This window comes from Pygoscelis adeliae, unplaced genomic scaffold, assembly GCF_000699105.1.
Source record: "Pygoscelis adeliae isolate BGI_AS28 unplaced genomic scaffold, ASM69910v1 Scaffold79, whole genome shotgun sequence".
Taxonomy (NCBI): Eukaryota; Metazoa; Chordata; class Aves; order Sphenisciformes; family Spheniscidae; genus Pygoscelis; species Pygoscelis adeliae.
Window position 1 is genome coordinate 2,316,885 of NW_008825532.1, and position 17,759 is coordinate 2,334,643.

At 39.0% G+C, this 17,759-nt stretch overlaps 1 protein-coding gene across 3 annotated transcripts in view; it reads right to left on the reverse strand.

Moving 5' to 3' along the window:
- Positions 1 to 17,759, reverse strand: part of OGT (O-linked N-acetylglucosamine (GlcNAc) transferase) — a 41,040-nt gene that overhangs the window by 11,582 nt on the left and 11,699 nt on the right. Inside the window, exons 2-13 of one of the 3 annotated variants that reach the window (XM_009331654.1) lie at positions 13,935 to 14,085; positions 12,608 to 12,851; positions 10,999 to 11,067; positions 7,900 to 8,016; positions 6,422 to 6,501; positions 4,778 to 4,973; positions 4,399 to 4,539; positions 4,085 to 4,185; positions 3,734 to 3,887; positions 3,531 to 3,632; positions 3,082 to 3,261; positions 1,534 to 1,692 (exon numbers count right to left, since the gene is read on the reverse strand). In XM_009331654.1, coding sequence (XP_009329929.1) covers positions 1,534 to 1,692; positions 3,082 to 3,261; positions 3,531 to 3,632; positions 3,734 to 3,887; positions 4,085 to 4,185; positions 4,399 to 4,539; positions 4,778 to 4,973; positions 6,422 to 6,501; positions 7,900 to 8,016; positions 10,999 to 11,067; positions 12,608 to 12,851; positions 13,935 to 14,020 — 1,629 coding nt within the window. In that variant the 5' untranslated portion in view covers positions 14,021 to 14,085. Of the gene's footprint in view, positions 1 to 1,533; positions 1,693 to 3,081; positions 3,262 to 3,530; positions 3,633 to 3,733; positions 3,888 to 4,084; positions 4,186 to 4,398; positions 4,540 to 4,777; positions 4,974 to 6,421; positions 6,502 to 7,899; positions 8,017 to 9,231; positions 10,449 to 10,998; positions 11,068 to 12,607; positions 12,852 to 13,934; positions 14,116 to 17,759 lie in introns of those variants that run through there. The other 2 variants (XM_009331653.1, XM_009331655.1) reach the window with 2 other exon arrangements.

Consider the following 17,759-nt stretch of genomic DNA (forward strand, 5'->3'; position numbering starts at 1 on the left):
GGTGAGGGGTCTGGAGAACAAGTCTTATGAGGAGCGGCTGAGGGAACTGGGGTTGTTTAGCCTGGAGAAAAGGAGGCTGAGGGGAGACCTCATCGCTCTCTACAACTACCTGAAAGGAGGTTGTAGCGAGGTGGGTGTCCGTCTCTTCTCCCAAGTAACTAGCGATAGGACGAGAGGAAATGGCCTCAAGTTGCGCCAGGGGAGGTTTAGATTGGACGTGAGGAAAAATTTCTTTACTGAAAGAGTGGTTAAACATTGGAACAGGCTGCCCAGGGAAGTGGTTGAGTCCCCGTCCCTGGTAGTATTTAAAAGACGTGTAGATGATGTGCTTAGGGACATGGTTTAGTGGGCATGGTGGTGTTGGGTTGACGGTTGGACTCGATGATCTTAGAGGTCTCTTCCAACCTTAATGATTCTATGATATAGAACAAATAAAACCAGTATGCAGAGAATTTATTATCTTGCAGGACAAAAGCATGGTTTTAGTAAAATAGTAGATAACTTCTATTTAGTATTTAAATTAAGCTCTGTAGAGCTTTATAAATCCAGAACAAGAAAGACTGCCCTTTGTCTTGAGCTGATTCAAGATTAAACAGTATATTCTCCCCATACCCCATTTACTCAGACCACCAATTTAATTGTTTCATGAAAAAAAAAACCTGCTTCATGGTCACACTTCTGATAACAATTCAAGCATGCAGCTTTGCCACAAGGATTTCAGACTACAAAGACTTCATGACCAGGAAAAAGCAAGAAGGTAGGGGGAAAAAAGCCCAAAAACCAAAACAAAACAAGATTAATAAAAAACACTTCTGCAAGAAGGAAAGACTTACAACCCTTTACAAAGATAAGCAAATTCTCATGTCTTGGAAAAGAGGAGCTGAAAACTGAGGGAATTTAAACAGTCACAGGACAAACAAGGTAACTGGGAATAGTTCTATTTACAGCCTCAATCCCTTAACATGACACCCAAATAAATATAGACATGACTGTCTTTAACATTGCTAAATTGTATACACTCCTTCTGGAGTAAGTGTAGTGCATCATTTCCTTTTGAAAAAGCAGTAGCCAGACCAATCTGAAGTTCATACTTGTGATTCAGGTATCCCAGAGAAAAAAATACATGTAAAAAAACCAGCAGCAGAGAGTGAACAAAAAACAGATGTGTATCTGTGTATCAGAAGTAACCAGGCAGTAGTAGCTTCATATCAAAACACACCTACTCAAAGAACAGCAGCTGAGGCTTAAAAAAGTTTTCCATGGGCCACAAATCCTACCTACAGTAATTCTATCGAAGGACAGGTATCTAGTTTGCCTGCCTTCTAAATAACACTTCATATTGGTAAAGGAGGATGACTCAGGCTGGACAGCTCTTCAACCCCCCCCAAAAAAACCCCCGCTAACAAAAAAAAACCCACAAAACACACTAGAAAAAAATCTGCGCTTCCCTAGTTTAACTGCCTGCCATCAAGAAAAAGAAAGTGCCACTTACAGCCATATTTAAAGCTTTAATCATGCCATTTATATTTTTACCTCAAATTTGTCTGGATTATGCATGCCTGGGATAGACTGCATTAGGTGTGAGGTTGGATGGTTTCCAAAATCAGAGCTCACATAGCCAATACGAAGTCGACCTTCACTGGCCTTCAAATCCTTAGGATGCTCATATGGTGGCTTGTGAAGAACATTAATCTGTCAAGAAAACATATTCAACTGCTTATAAACTCAGGAACCAAAACCATATGCTAAACATGAGTTTGTAGAATTAGCCTTATCCAACATTCAAGTAAGCGGTCTGTGGGCATCTGTTGTTTCAAACCTACATTATATGTATTCCATTGGAGCCAAGGCCAGGTTGGTTGGGGCTTTGAGCAACCTGGTCTAGTGGAATGTGTCCCTGCCCATGGCGGGGGGGGGTGTGTGGCGTGGAACTAGACGATCTTTAAGGTCCCTTCCAACCCAAACCATTCTATGATTCTATGATAACATCCACAAACTGTGTTATGAGATGTCACATACCTACATTCAGCCAAATAGACAGACATCACTACTGCAAGTTGACATTTCTGCTTTTCAACCAGTTTATTTTTTTAAGTATTCCACTGCTTATTATTAAATATACTGATACCACACCACTATGACCAGGAAGTTCTCAAACTACAAGCCACTTGTGACCAGAACAGTATTCCTGTGAAGCACCACAGCATGCTTTCTGTTCTTATGCTCACCATCTTCCCCAGACATCAGCTTGTAGCCACTATCACTGACGGGATTATCAGGCTATTAAGACAAGCCAGTTTGAAAGCTAAGTGTTATCTTCTTAAGTTTGAGATCTTTACATTAGCTAACCAGACCCTTCCACTGACTGACAGCGTATTTTCAGTTATAATTGGCAACCTGCTAAAGTAGTCTGTCTCAACATTCACAAGCGTCAACAGCTATGACTCTCTGGTTGAAAAGAAAAAGAAGTTGCATCAAATTTTAGTTAAAGAATTTGCCGTCAGCTGCACTCTTGGCAGCTTGAGGTTCTGTGCAGTCTCGTGGAAATGGCACACAGTTAAGTAATTACAGCAAGAGAAGATATGTTTGTGGAAGAATCTATTCTACTGTACACAAAGTACTCCAAAACAGAATCACAACAAATACTCGAGTAATTCCTACCGTGATACATCATCGCCCCTGTAACATTGCTGCCATCACCACTAAAGCGAGTGCATTTGGAAATCCCAGAGCCAATCAAACACAAAGCTCACATGTTCCAGCAAGAATTCACTAGAGGCAAGGTCAGGTTCCAAGCACTACGGATGCTGGAAAGGACCAGATTTTGAGAAATACTATCACACAGCTGCCTGGATCTGTTTTACTGGCAGGAAAGAATAACTCACTCTGCTTTTTCCAAAACGCCCCTTTCATGTACTTTGCAAAACTAGATGAGTAACACTATGTCCTATCTCTCTATAGGTCAGTGACTCAGAAACCTTACAAAGGCTAATACTAACTATGTAAGTATTAGATTTTCAAGTAGGAACAGCAAAACCACAAAGTACTTCAATCACAATTGGCCTGTATAAAACTTCCTACCTTGTCCAAACACAGATTTCCATGTCTCTCAGCAATAGCCTTCCTAAAACTGTGAGAAAGGGGATACAGCATGCTGTGATGTGGGTGGACAGAAGGCAGTCTGTTTTTCTCCAGTTGATCAGCTACAATGCTAACCAGCTTCTTCATTCTTTCATCATAGTCTGTCCAGTCACAGACAATCTAGAAAAAGGAAAAATTAAAAGAATATTAGGACAACAGCTTCCTTTAATCTGTATCAGATATTTCACAAGTTAAGACTAATGCTTCTTCCAAAAATGGAAGCAAGACCTTCACAGTAACTACTTGTTGATGACTGTGTGATCTTAGCTTCTGATTTAAGACTTAAGTCTACTCTTTACATTTAAATTAGTGATTGGTTGAGGTGATCAAGGTGAGCATTTGCTGTAGAGGAATCTTAAGAATTACAATCAAAGCCTTGCCTTCCTCACCTGCAAACAGTGGGCCAAGTTGCAGTAGGCATCTGGGAAATCAGGTTTCAGTTTCAGAGCAGTGCGGTAAGAGGCAATGGCTTCTGGTATATTCCCCGAATCCTGTAAAGACACAGAGATGAGGCAGCAGATAAAAATGTACTCAGGGTAAGTACTCACAGTGCCCCACCATACTCTAAGAGTGAATCATTCGCATGTGCTACCTTGTGAATAGAGGCCAGGTTGCTGTGGGCATCAGCAAAAGCTGGGTTTATCTGAATGGCACGGGTGTAGCACTGTAGAGCGCCTTGAACATCCTGCATCTCCTTCAAAGTATTTCCCATATTAGAATAAGCATCTGCAAACGTGGGGCTGATTCTGAGAAATAAGGATAATATATTGTCATGAACAATAAAAGCTCCTCCTCCAATGAGAAACCATACCCATACCCAGACTTTGTGGTTTGCAAAGCAACTATCTGAATTAAAATACACTACTGTAAGTCACTTTTGTACAAATCTATGGCACTTTCCGGTTATGAAAGGCTGGGACTATTACAGATAGTATCCATTTACCTAATAGCCTCTTTGTAATGCATCAGAGCTTCCTGTAACTTTCCTTGCTGTTGCAGAACACTTGCTAAATTTGAATGCGCAGCAGCAAACTCTGGAAACACCTGGAAGAAAAAGAAGTAGAATCTGTCTCTCAAATGTCTCAAGTACATCATATCAAAAAAATACTTGTGCATTTCTTACTCTTCTTTCTATATGACTCGGGTCTCTGAGCAGATGTTCCTCCCACTTAAGACCGAAGAGGGAGAAAAACTTCTGTCATATTACACATTCCCAACTTTAATTCCCTGCTTCTCCCTCACCACATTCAACTGTACCTCAAGAGCCTTCCGATAAAGACGGACAGCTTCCTCAATATTCCCCTGTTCCCGTTTGATATTTGCTAGATTATTGAGAGAATCTGCATGAGTAGGACAAAGTCGAAGAGCTGTATTGTAGCATTCTTCTGCTTCTACCACCTTCAAAAAAAGGGATACTGTTAATACGGTAATATTTGTTGTAACAGCACTGTTTATGAGAAGTCATTATACAATCACTTTTAACAGGTTCAAGGTGCAGATTTCCTGAATTCTTCTTCCTTATGACTAACTAAATGAGGGTAACATCCCATCTTAATAAAGTGGGTGACACCTGGTGTCTAATATAAACATTCACTGTACTTTTAAAAATTTTAAAATGGAAAAAAGTACTCCTTACACTGCCTTTCTCCTTCAAGGCGTTGGCCAAGTTACAATAGGCATCAGGGAAGTGGGGTTGTAGTTCAATAGCCCTCCTGTAGGTGTCTATTGCTAGGTCTATTAGTCCTTGCTCGTAATATACACAGGCAAGGTTGCCGTGCACAACTGCATGATTTGGACTCAAACTCAAGGCTCGTAGATAAGCTGCTACAGCTCTGTAACAAGAAAAAGAAGGTAAACAATCATCCAGAGAGCAGCAATTATATTTACCTTGGTCATAAAAACAACCTACATAATAAACATCCCTTGAAGTTTGTTTTTAACACACAAATCTGTCCTATAAGATGTTACTGAAAACACAGAAGAGTACTGCCTGAATTAAAAGCCCAATAAAGGGATGAATTATTATTATTATTCATGTTATTTTAAAGCTATACCCAACTCTGTAACGACCAGCAGACTAGAAGAAATACTTCGTAAAAACAGGAATGTTTTCCTCCCACCTGATGCTGTATAGTGATCAATGTAAGTCTTCTGGAAAAAAAGTAAAGCTTTCGTCTACTTTTTTTAAACACTCTTCATTACTAGGATAAGCATGAGACCTTTGCTCTGTTTTTTTTCCCAGTTTATTATTCAATTGTAACAATATAAACAGTCATATTATTACATGTCTTTATTCTCTCTGCTAACCTAACACATGTATCATGCTTTACTTATACTTCAAACTTCACTTTGTTCACAAGTGAGATCTTTAATTATATGCTCCTATAGCACTATATAAATGACTGATGTATTCAAATCCGATTTCTAGAAAAATCACAACAGTATACATAGTAAGTGAATTCTCAAAAAGGTGATGTAAAGCCTAAAATTATGAGGAAACATGTCCCTGTCTGGCCCATTAATTCGTGGTTAAAACAGAAATCACTGAATGATTTACACTGTGTGCAATGCAACTAGTCAGAATAATTAACGTGTTCCTTGCAAGCTTTTATTAAATTTGGAGCCACAAACCACAGCTACCAGAAATTATAATCCAATTAACAGATGCAATATGGTTCACTGCATATAAACAACACAGCCTGGATCTTCTTCCAGAAACAAAAGTAAGATTCATGTATCAGATTAGAGGTCTCAAAACAAGTTAGTTCAAAAAGACAGCAACAGTACTGCAACGCCATGCAATAACGTGATGCCGACACATAACAAATACAGAATACTCAATCAGATGCTTAGCTGAATTTCAGCTTGTCTTACATAGAAGGAAAATTTTAGGAGACACACACTTGTAGATCATGTCCTGAATCACATAATGAAAACAGAGAACTCGAGGGTTCATGCCTTTCTCAGACATCTTATCTTCACCTGTCCCCAGCCTTAATTTCAAATCTATTTTCATCAATACCTTCAAGAAATTCTCATTTTTAACATTTTATTAAGTACAGGAAAGTAACATAAAAAAATTCCTGTGGAATGTATTCCTTTTTTTTTTTATTTAATTCCAGTAACCTGCTGTGTATGCATTTCAAAGCCATTTGCTTGCTTAGCTTAAAGCAGAAGTCTTTGCTATACTGTCCAAAGAGAGATTTTACATCAGGAACTTAATTTGTATCTTGACACATCTGACAGGCCACTGACAGAGCAACAGTACTTATCTGCTTACCTGTCAAATATCCTTGCCTCCTTCAGGACATTTCCCAGATTGATGTAAGCATCCAAAAAATTTGGGTCAAGTGTTACAGCCTGAAAATATTTTTGAAGTAACAGTTTTGAGCATCAACACAAAAACATTCTCTATGAAACCTAGTTGGGGTTTTTTGTTATTTGTTTAAATTTGACAAACCCAATCTGTAAGCATCTAAGACTTTATCAATAACCTAGTAAGGAAGGAAAACTTAAGTTATATAAATCAATAACAGAGCATCAAAGTTATTTATCTGTAGAAATGACAGCATACACTACCTTCAAATTTATTCATTTGCTTACCTAGTTTGCAACTACTGCAGAATAAAGCGTTAAACATTTATTTCATGTTAGGCTGGTCATACTTAACACTCCTGCCTACCCATGCTATGCTGCCTTTAATTTGTTTTTAGGGGAGAAAACCCTAAAAAAACTGATCCACTTCCTTTATCTACTGCAAAATAAGACAGTATTTTAAAACTTTAGCAGCCCAGGAAAATAGAGACAGTTTCACAAGAGCGAGAAAAGAGCAAATACATCATATATGTAGGCAGGATATTAAGTAGCCATTTAAAAAAAAAAACCCAAACAAAAAAAAAAACCCACAACCCCACACACCCCACATTTTCACTCCCTTCAGAACTAATAAAGTGCAAAAAACTTAAGGACCAATAAAGTTAAAGAAGATGCAGCAATAAGCTACATGTTAGTACTTGACAGGCCACACTCTTGCAGTCTCTCATGGGAACTATTATTTCCAAATTAAAATACTTTAAAATCACTAACTAGACACAGACCAAAAAAAAATCCTGAGCAGTTAAAGTTCTTTTTGTAGATCTTAAGTCATAAATATCAGGAAGAAACTGTCCACCACATCTTAAATCCGGTTTTAGGTCACTTTAGAAACTTAAGAGATGAGTACAAACTGAATGAAGATACTAACTAGAGGGTATCAGACAACTAGTTAATGACACCATTCTAGAGAAGTCTGAAACAACAGTGGTGAAAACTAATCCTGGAGAAGAGGAATTAGTGTGTCACTTAAAATTGTTCTCCTCAGTTACTCAAAAGACAGTAATACCTGAAACAAAATCACAATGAAAAATTATTTTAAACAGAAAGTTGTTTCTCTCTCTCACACACAAAACATGCAAAACATTATTCCCATCAGGCTAGATTTTTAAATAATTTATTCCGGAAAAGGACTGTAAAACAACGTAATGCATTTTCTTATACTTGACGTGTGTGAAGTCCTTAGAGCAATTCTAAACATCCCTCTCTAGTGGCATACAGGCAGTCTGAAACATCAGGAAGTAAAAAAAAACTATTAAGATACGATGTTAACTAACAGGATCATAAGAAGTTCTCCACTGATCAAAATATTGCTATCATCTACAAGCAAACAGCTGCATGTACATTAAAATCTAGCAGTGAAGCTGACCGTCTTAAGATAGTTACCTTTTCAAAGTGATGAATTGCAAGCCAAATTTCTCCTTGGGCATTGAAAACACAGCCAAGATTACTCCAAGCCACTGCAAAGTTTGGTTGAGTCTCAATTGCTTTTAAGTAACAGGCCTTGGAACAGTTAAAGAAGAGAGATACAAGGGAAGGGGAATATTTGTAAAAAGAAAAAAATGAGAAAAAATAATTGTTAGTATGCCTTCTCTAACCAGCCAAAAGTGACCCTGCAGTATAGGCTAGCTTGCGCCAAAACTAATGCGCTGCAAACTGTTGTTGATCCTGCGCCAGCGCAAACCAAAACCCAGGTGCAAGCCCACCATTTTTCAGTTATGCTGATAACAAATTAACATGCCTTTAGACACCAGGTCACCACAGAAATCATCTTAGAAATAATTCAAGTAGTTCAGCGGAAATATCTGCCACCCTTAAGTGCATAAAAAAAAAAAACCTATGTGTAAAAACAACTTTGCTGTGAAATAAAATTATTAAATTGTGAAATATTCTAAAACAGATATAAATTACTTAAAAAAATTAGAAAAACTACTGAAAAAGATGAAGCCATTCTTCAGTTTTAATTGTCCTTGTGAAGTGAGATGACACACCCAATCCGTATCTTGTTTCCCAGTTTCTTCACATACATTCAATCATCTGCAGCTTCAAAACCTCAAATGACAGGATTGCATGAAGGTTTAGGTCCCTGTAATGCAAGCGCAAGAAATCGCTGCGCATCCTAAACAGCACGGCGCCACGCTATCGCTGCGAACTGCTTTGCTATATTGATTGCCCCTAGGTCCAGTGAACGGCCAACCAGAATCATTAATCTACCAGACAGGCCCATACAGAAACTTGCATATTAAATTTGATGTCTGGACTCTAAATGTGTTACAACCCAATTTTATCCAAAAGGCTACAGCCTGGAGCTTGGGCAGTCACCCAATCAGAGATTAATCATCTAGTCAACCGTTCACGAGGGCTTAATCGCACGCAATGCGCGTTACCGCTGCGCAGCCTTTGCGCTACTGCAGGATCACAGCGCATCATCAGAAGAGCAGAACGCTGCAATCCAAACAAAGAAGAAAAAAGGAAAAAAAATGAACAACCAGAAGAGTTAGAAGCTTTTACTATTAACTATCTCCAATTATTTCTTTTAAAAAATTATTTTAATTTACTTTTACTTTATCTCTTTGAAAGAATTTGTGGCTACTAGTATAAAATATTCTTACATTACTTGCTTGTAATTAAATATTTTAAGCTGTTTCTGAAGCCACAAGACAGAAGATTCAGGCATGGAGGCAAATGGTTTTGCTGTGGCAGTTACAAACCCGTTACCATATTTCTCATCATGTGACTTTTCGGTGCGTTCCTTGCTGGAAGAGGAGGAGGAGGTGTGTGTCTGCCCTAGATCCAGGCCTCGAGCTCCCTTCAGCGAGGCACCTTACGCATGGAATAGGAGGTTTCACCCACCTGAAACCTTCTAAATACAATATCAGTGGTGAAAAACCAAAAACAAGAGAGAAAATAAAACAAGATCATTAGTAAGAGTTCAACAAAGCAATTGCATTTTTTTTGGATATGTCTTAACACATGGGAATGAGGACAATCTGTCTGTAACAAGGGAGACATGCAGAAGGGAGTGGGTTAATCAGGGCAATTGCATACAGCAGGGACTTTTTTTTTTTTGGAAGAAAGGCTCTGAAATATCTACAAAGAAATTAAATTTTAGTTCAAACTGTAAGGAATCTGCTGGCTTGATCTTTCAAATGGACTGATAACCAAAGAAACACATTGCAATTTACTCAAGATGTTTTTCCTCGTTTATTAAGTTCTCACAAAACGGAATAACACTTTCAAACTAGGTGTCTCCAGAGCTCTGAAACAAAGAAGTCAGCAACCTAAGGCAGGCGCAGTGTCTTGGCCTATACCAGTCACACTAAAGCTGCAGTGAAGTGCAATTCATGTTAGCTGTCCGCTTGGTGGGCTGAGAACCAAGTGTCTCAAAGACTGTTCAAACTCTAAATGGTACTACAGAATATTTTCAACCTGGATCTGACCAAATCAATTAGGCTGCCCTAGGATGGTACGCACATCCAAGTTGTTAAGAGAAATCAAAAAAATAATGAACTTTGAACCTGCACTCCCATTACCCCATAAAGATCATAACCCTCCCCAAATGGTGCTGCAGCCAAACAGACAGCTACGCTGTTCATACACTCCACTTTTTAGCATGCGCGTGGGGCTCGGAGTGACAGACGTGGAGTCCAGAGTGTTTCCGATTTCTCCACACTCCTCACCCCTACAGCGTGGACGCGTAAGGTGGCTTGTAACAAGACAATTTCTTTGTGCAATCCAAGTTTTAACATGCCAAGAATTTTAAACTCATCTTGGTGTTCGAATTCTCAGTTTAGGAAACACAAGACTGCTAGAAGCCACCTTTCCACTACAGCAAGTTTTCTTTCGATCAGTTCATTTCCCAAACAAACCAGCTCTGTCCTTCTGATTTCTTTATTTTGGGGAAGGGGAGAGGGAAGACATGAAGAAAAGATATTCCGGGGGTTCGCATACTGCAGCTATTGATCATTTAACTAGCCTTTCTTCCACTACCAAGGGAAGGGAAAAGTTAAAAGAATAAAAATCTTTAAAAGCCAATATTACAAGGTAACATTTGGATAAGTTTCTTCTCCACTTACAAGCCACAAAGGACTTTAGAAGAGCAGCATTTTCAATAGCACCTGCATCGTACAGGGATCTCGAGCTAACCACAGGCTCTCTGCTTGGCACCAGCAGGCAAGCCTCAGATTTGAAGGACTGTTACTTATTTCCAGATAAGAGCATGATGGAGCCCCTGCCCAATACTTCAGAACAGTATCATAGTCTAGTTCAGCAGAAAGGCTTGGTAATGTTCCATTTCTTGAATTAAACCAACTTTTAAACATGGACATGCCATATCTTGCCCTGCAACTACTCTGGGGTGTTTCAGTGCCTTCAGTTTTCAGCGGTTTCTCAGACTGTCTGTAGATCAACGCAGATTTGAAGACTTGGTGCAAAGTTCAACTTTTCAAAACACTGACGCTTACATGTATTCTACCCAACACCTACCTTGGCTTCTTCCAAGCGACCCAGGGCTTTGAGCAGGTTCCCCAGGTCACTACGAACACAGTACAAGTCCTGAAAAAAAAAAATCGAAGTCACACTGTCAGCTTCAGGACTTCAGACGCCCTGAAGATCTTCACAGAGAACTTGTAAAGGAAGGCCCCAGTCCTCTACAAGTTATTTTAACTTCTTAATAAATACATCACAAATGCAAATTATTTTTCTTGACCTAACATTACAGCCAACAGATAATCTGATTTTAGCACTGTAAAAATACAACTGTAAAGAAGTAGAAAGAAGATAGTAGTATTTCATACAACTCCTCATTATACAGAAATATAAAAGAAAACAAAAAACAAATGGCCCCCACCCCAAGCAGCTTAAGTTCTTTTGCTATACAAGTATTTGAAGCCCCTCCTCCCCCCTTTTTTTTTTAAAGCATGACTGCAAACCTGTATTCTTAAGTTACACCATTGCCATTATGGCTTTTAAATAGATTATATATAGTGATTTTGCTTCCTGTATCCCCAGAGCAGTTTTTCCTCCCTGTTTTTCCCACTAATCCATCCATTTTCAACTGCCTTGCCATGTGTTGTCGTTCTTTCATTTGTAACCACAGCACGGGCTGCAACTGCATTATCTAGCAGTAAAGACCACAAAGAATGGCGACATTTTTGTTAACGCTAGCAGAAGTTTTTAACCTAAACATAACCCAACTCCTGTAAGAAAACACCATCTTACAGTATATCTAACCAGTACATAAACTCCACTAGTCACACCACTTAGCATAGTAAGTTCACCTAGGCTAAAGAACACAGCGAAACAAGATTCTGAGCTCTTTTTGGACTGGGTTTGCATTTGCTTTTCCAAAGGAAAAAGGATATATGCACATCAGACCGATGCTGCTTTTTAAATATTTTTTGACAAAACGTATGACCAAATAGTAAGCAGATACCTTCACAATGCTGAGTAATACTATACAGATTATTTGAGCACGATGAAAAATAAAGATAGCAGTCTGATACACTGTTTACTAAAAATGTCAATTCAAAACAGTTACAACCAAAAATCCAAACGCCAGATCTATTTTATAGGAGTCACTTATAGACAGGTACTAGTTTCAGCCTATAAAACATAAAAATGATGCTTCTGTAAACCAGTCCACAATAGAAATCTAACCAAGGCAACTCTCATCACCACAAAATTTCTATCTTCGTGATAAAGTAATACCTGATGATTTTTCAAAATCTCACATTCAAGTCTGAGCAGCAATTCCCTCACTGTAATAATACTGCCTTAAAGCACACAAAGCTAAATATGAGGTTATTCACTGAAACTTCTGACTTCAGAAAAAAAAAAACCTGCAATTCCTTGCTTTTCTGTTATCTCAAAAATACAGATAAGTACATACCGGCAGCCTTTACTGTATTGCAATATAAAACCTTTTGTGACAGAAGTCTTTCAAAGATCCTTACGAAATGTATTAAGTAGATCATTAAGTTTATGGTGTAGAGGTTAGAGGGAAGGGTTATCACTTGTTTGTTCTTTGAAACCTGCTATCTGTGTGTCCTGGGATAGTAGTGGGAGTTCGTCTATATAATAAAGTGTTACTTACAGGGTTGTACTGAAGGGCAGACACATATGCCTGTACTGCTCCTTCCATATCACCTGCAGCTACCAGCGCAGCAGCCAAATTAATATATCCATCAATGAAATCTGGTTTGAGGCGTAGTGCATGTCTATAATGTTCAATTGCTTCTTGTAGCTGTCCACGTTCCTTGTACACATTGCCTAGATTCGAGTAGGCTTCAGCCAACAGTGGATTCTGTTTAATAGCCAAAGTGCTGAAGTGAGCAGACCTGGAGAAAATTAGACAAGTTAGCAAAAAAAAGAAAAAAAAAAAACAACAAAACCCCACCCTTGACTTTCAGTGTTTCCTGTTTACCTTGTTACTTAATGAACATTCATGCTTAAGTGAGCCAAACATACAGCCAACAAATCTGGACTTACAAAGCTGCCTTGTATGTTTAGCTTCTAGCTTAAACTATCATCCCCCCGTTCCTGTTTTAGATTCTACTGAAGAAAGACAACTCTCATTTACAATCAGTAGGATTCAAGTCGCCTCACCAAACCTGAACTCAATACACTTGGAGAAAACACAACAGAAATCCTGTGAAGCCTCTTCCAACATTTGTATGCTTTAAGCAATGTTCCACTCGATACTCTTTTGAAGAAGCGGGACACAGCTGACAGATGCAGGTGTGAAATTCTGTTGTATCCTCCCCCATTTTATTTTCCCATATCTAAACTGTTATTACAACTTCATTCAGAAGCCTATATAAAATGAATCTCAGTCAAAAGTTCTTACTTCCTTCACCAGCACATGCAGATTTACAGCTACAACAAGTAAAGTTCAAAATGCTTGAGGCACGGAAAGCAAGATCAGGAACAGGCAAGCAGAAAGAATATAGACAACTTTCAGATGACAAAAATCCTTAACTAATCATGCCATTTCACAGCAAACAATCAGTCTTGCAACTTAAAAAAAAAACCAAAACCACAAACCCCCACACTGCAGGTGGAATAAACAAACAAAAGCCTTTGTTTACACATGTAAATACCTCCAGTATACACAAGTGTGGGTGACAGTCCAATATTAATGTGTAAAATATTAAAATAACATGAGAATAATGGCAAGGTCTGTTGTTTGTTGTAAAGCTAGTGATTCCAATTTGTATTTCTCTTACCCTAACAAAATTCAAAAAGGAAGAACATTATTTTTGAACAGTCCTTACTGCTGACATGAAGTTAGTCAGTATTTGCATTCAGAGATTTTAAAAAAAAAAAAAAATCAACATAAAAATAGAACTTTTGTCAGCAATGCTCAGTACTATTAGAGGTGCAAACTATGAAGAAAGCTTGACAGAACACAAGCCTCCTACCTGTCCAATCTGCGACACTGGAAGTGAATGGACGATAGTAATAAAAGCACACCAGTATTATCAGGCTCTTGTCTCCAAAGCTGCATGCAGTGTCTCTCTGCTGCTTCAAAGTCTCCTGCCTGATACTCACGATGAGCCAACTCCGCTAACCCTTGGAAGGAAAGCATACGTTTCGTTGGTTCTGGAGAATCACCAAAACATTTAAGGGGGGAAAACAAAAAGTTAGATAATGGGAACAAAACAAAAAAAACAAAACAATGTGAAAAAAAGTGTACACAACTGAAGGATGACAACGTTTGAAATTACATAAGACACCACAGCACATGGCAGTTTGAACTCTCAGATCTTCATTCCCCAACCTACTACTATGATATTCTAACACTACCTGTACAAGTCCATGACTTCATCAGCTAATAATACAAAACATATAGACTGTAATGACTGTGAATATTTTTAAGTCAATCATTTTCCATTAACCTGAAATATATTTAAACAGATTCCTGACATGATATTGTACTTTGGTTCATAACAGTAGAAGTGCTGCTAACAGAACAGTGACCCTCCTCACTCTCCCCCAAGACTGTAAATCTTATGCTTTGTAGTATTAAAAACAAGTTCTAAAAACTTAATAGAGAAATGAAGGACAGCAGACAAAGACTTCAAAGGACTTGAACAAAAGAAAGTTTTGCTGTGCCAGTAATGAAAGCCCTTTTCTAAAAAAAAAAAAAAAAGGCAATGTGCAACATTCCTTTAATCCTCTGTACTCCTACATTCTCTATAATGAGTAAAAATTCCTTCACAGGAAAAAAAAAATGGCCTTGGAATACTATCTGATGAGAGACAGACACGCACTTCAATGATTATGCAACTGGCCTACAGAAGGAACCATTAAACATACAGGGTACAGGAAAGGAGTTACTGCTTCTAGAGGCTTAGCTGGAACAGGTTTTAGCATTTAAGAAACAACTGTGGAGAACAAAACACTTAAATAAAACATCACCTGTTTTAGACAAAACAACCTTCAGTGTGAAGAGTAAATACAATTTCTTACAAAACACGGTTCTGTATTAAAATATAGACAAGTGCAGCTTGGAAAAAAACACAACCATCCATTCTAGAAAGAAGTGTTGGCCTTCAAATTCTGCCTTTATACCAGTGACTCTTATTATTAAAAGGTTTGATTACTGCAAGTATCTCTTATTTTTCCTCCTGAAGTCCAGCATTTCCAGTACTCTGCAGTTACTTAATTCCATTCATCAAACACTGCCACCCTGGGCCCACAGAGTTTTAAAATTTTGAATTTAAATGAAACAGATAAATCCTTCCTAATACAAGGAAGCACCTCAATATCTGAGTACACATATTTTTGCAGTTAGGTACTACAAAAATCCTCGAGACTCTTAAAGATAGCAAAATAATCACAAAGAGATCAGGTACAGAGTTACTATCTAGTGTTTATTTTATGAACTTGGGATTGATGTATATTATTTAAATTATTTTCAAAATTGATTTTTTAGCACTAGCAGGTTTTGAAGATAAGTTTGCAAACACTACATGATGTGACTGAAGTTGTTTTTCCAGAAAGATACTTTCTGGAATAAAATACTACTTTCTTTTTCCATATTGCCTCTGTCAGTGCTAAAACCTTTAACTGTTTCACAGGAAGTTGGAACTAGCAAAGCTACTCACTTTCAGATACTTGACAAATTACTAACCGAGTATCTCCATCCAGATTAGATTCCTGTTTTCTAGGAGCCTATAGCTTAATAGTTTTCCAAACCCTGACTAAGGGAAAGTGGACTTCAGTATCTGGTTAAACCTACTGGCAATAAACAGATACAACTGTTATTCAACATGAGAATGACAGCACCATTTATGAAAGTCCAAGGTGCTAACAGTAATAATGACACTGGAGTACCAACACACTCTTCCTCACTCCCTCCTGCCGTTAACAGCCACACAGGTTTAGCCCCTCTGGCAGTCGGTGCATTTTCAAGTTCTGCTGATGGCACAAACATAGGGAAGCCAGATAGAGGAAGAACATGTCCCCTGGACCTAACTGAATAATTTCTTCTTCAAATAAATTTCAATGGTGTTATTAAATTTCAAAGCTAAAGCAAAAAAAACCCCAAAAGTTTATACTTAAATTCTTACGACCACTTGGAAAGAAGCTTCCAACCATTATCTAAATGCTACATTTTGCCTATTTAAGCAAAAAGCGAAACTGAAGTTGCAACTCCCAGGGCAAGAGAGAAGGCAGTGCAGAAATACTGTACTTAACACCTGGGAATAAGAATTGCTAACAAAAGCCACAAAAATAAGTGAAATGCTAAAACTTCCTTTCATTTATCAAGTCTCTTCACAAACCCCCCAGAAGAGATAAAGCAAACCAATCACTCAGCGTAAAATAGCCAGTCATCTACTTCCAAACAAGTATTTTAGCAGTGATCCTTGAGAAGTTCATTGAAAAGTAGGAAGTGGACAGCCATATCACAAAGTTCAAAATGAGCTAAACTTTTAATAGAAAGTTGGCTGGAAGAAAAGTTCTACAACCCAAATAATCCATAACACAGCCATCAGTGGTTGCCCACTGAATCCATTTCTAAAGAAAATAATCGCGGTGAAGAGTCACAGCCAGAAGAATCCCTTATCAAGTCTTGCATACATGAATTTATGTACCTAGGCTAACTTGTACTACTTGCTTTGACTATGACCTTGGAAAAGCCTAGTACGTGCTATGACAACGACCTTTCCTGAGACTTCTACAGAATACAAGCAAAATAAAAACCCACCAGAACTATCACAAATGTACCCAAGGCCATTTTTTTCCCCAGAAATAACATCCTAACCACTTACCATGTGCTCATGGTCAACCTTACATTGAGATAAAATCTAGGCCCAGCCAGGAGCAGTTGCCACCTCCATCTGCGAGGTGGTGGTGGCGAGGAGCACAGGGCTCTCCCCAGGCGTGCACATGGTCTTTTCACCTCCCCAGATCAAGGCTGCAAGAGGATGATGCAGCCTCGCTGACTAGACACACAGCTCTAGCTGAGGAGCAACGAAATACCGTATTGCAGCACTTAGCCTCTCCATCTCCACTTCTGTATCACTACCATTTCCCTTTACATCCCATCTGCCTTGCTATCCCATCTCTTTCTCCACAGATCCTATTTTTTTCCCTACTTTTCCCAGGCTTCGTTTCAGCTTTTCATGCTCTTCCTTCCCTCTGGTTACAGAAACCCCCAGAAATCTGAGGGATAAAGCTGTGTTGTCTTTTCATCCTTTCAGTATACAGAATACTTCTTTTTCTTGCTCTATAGGGAAAGTGAGATTTCTGCTCTTCTCTCCCCCATCCCTCCACTTCTGGATCTGTAAACTAAATGTAGGACAAGATCTTTCTTAACTAGAGTACACTATCTTACGGTCCAGAAAAGCACTGTACTTCTCGGCTACGCCACAGAAGACGACTTGCACCTTAAGTGTAACAAGAGATTCTGGACCAGTCAACGTACATTTTGGGTCAGGTTTTTACCCTCCTTCGTCCTCTACAAAAAGGCAGTCACCCCATAATCGGATAAACATAGCAATAAGAGAGCACCGCACTAAGATTTAATCGCGCCGTACTCCTCCAGGAGCGGCTCGCACGCTGCGGCCGGGCAGCGCTGACAGGAGCCCGCCGAGGGACGAGCCCGGTCCCGTAGGCAAGGGCAGACAAGCACAAAGACAGCGGGGGCCGCGCCGGGAGCCCCCCCCTCGCCAGGGCCGCCGCTTCTGGAAAGTTCCGCCGGGAGCAGGCCCGGCGAGCAGGGAGCGCCGCGCTCGGGG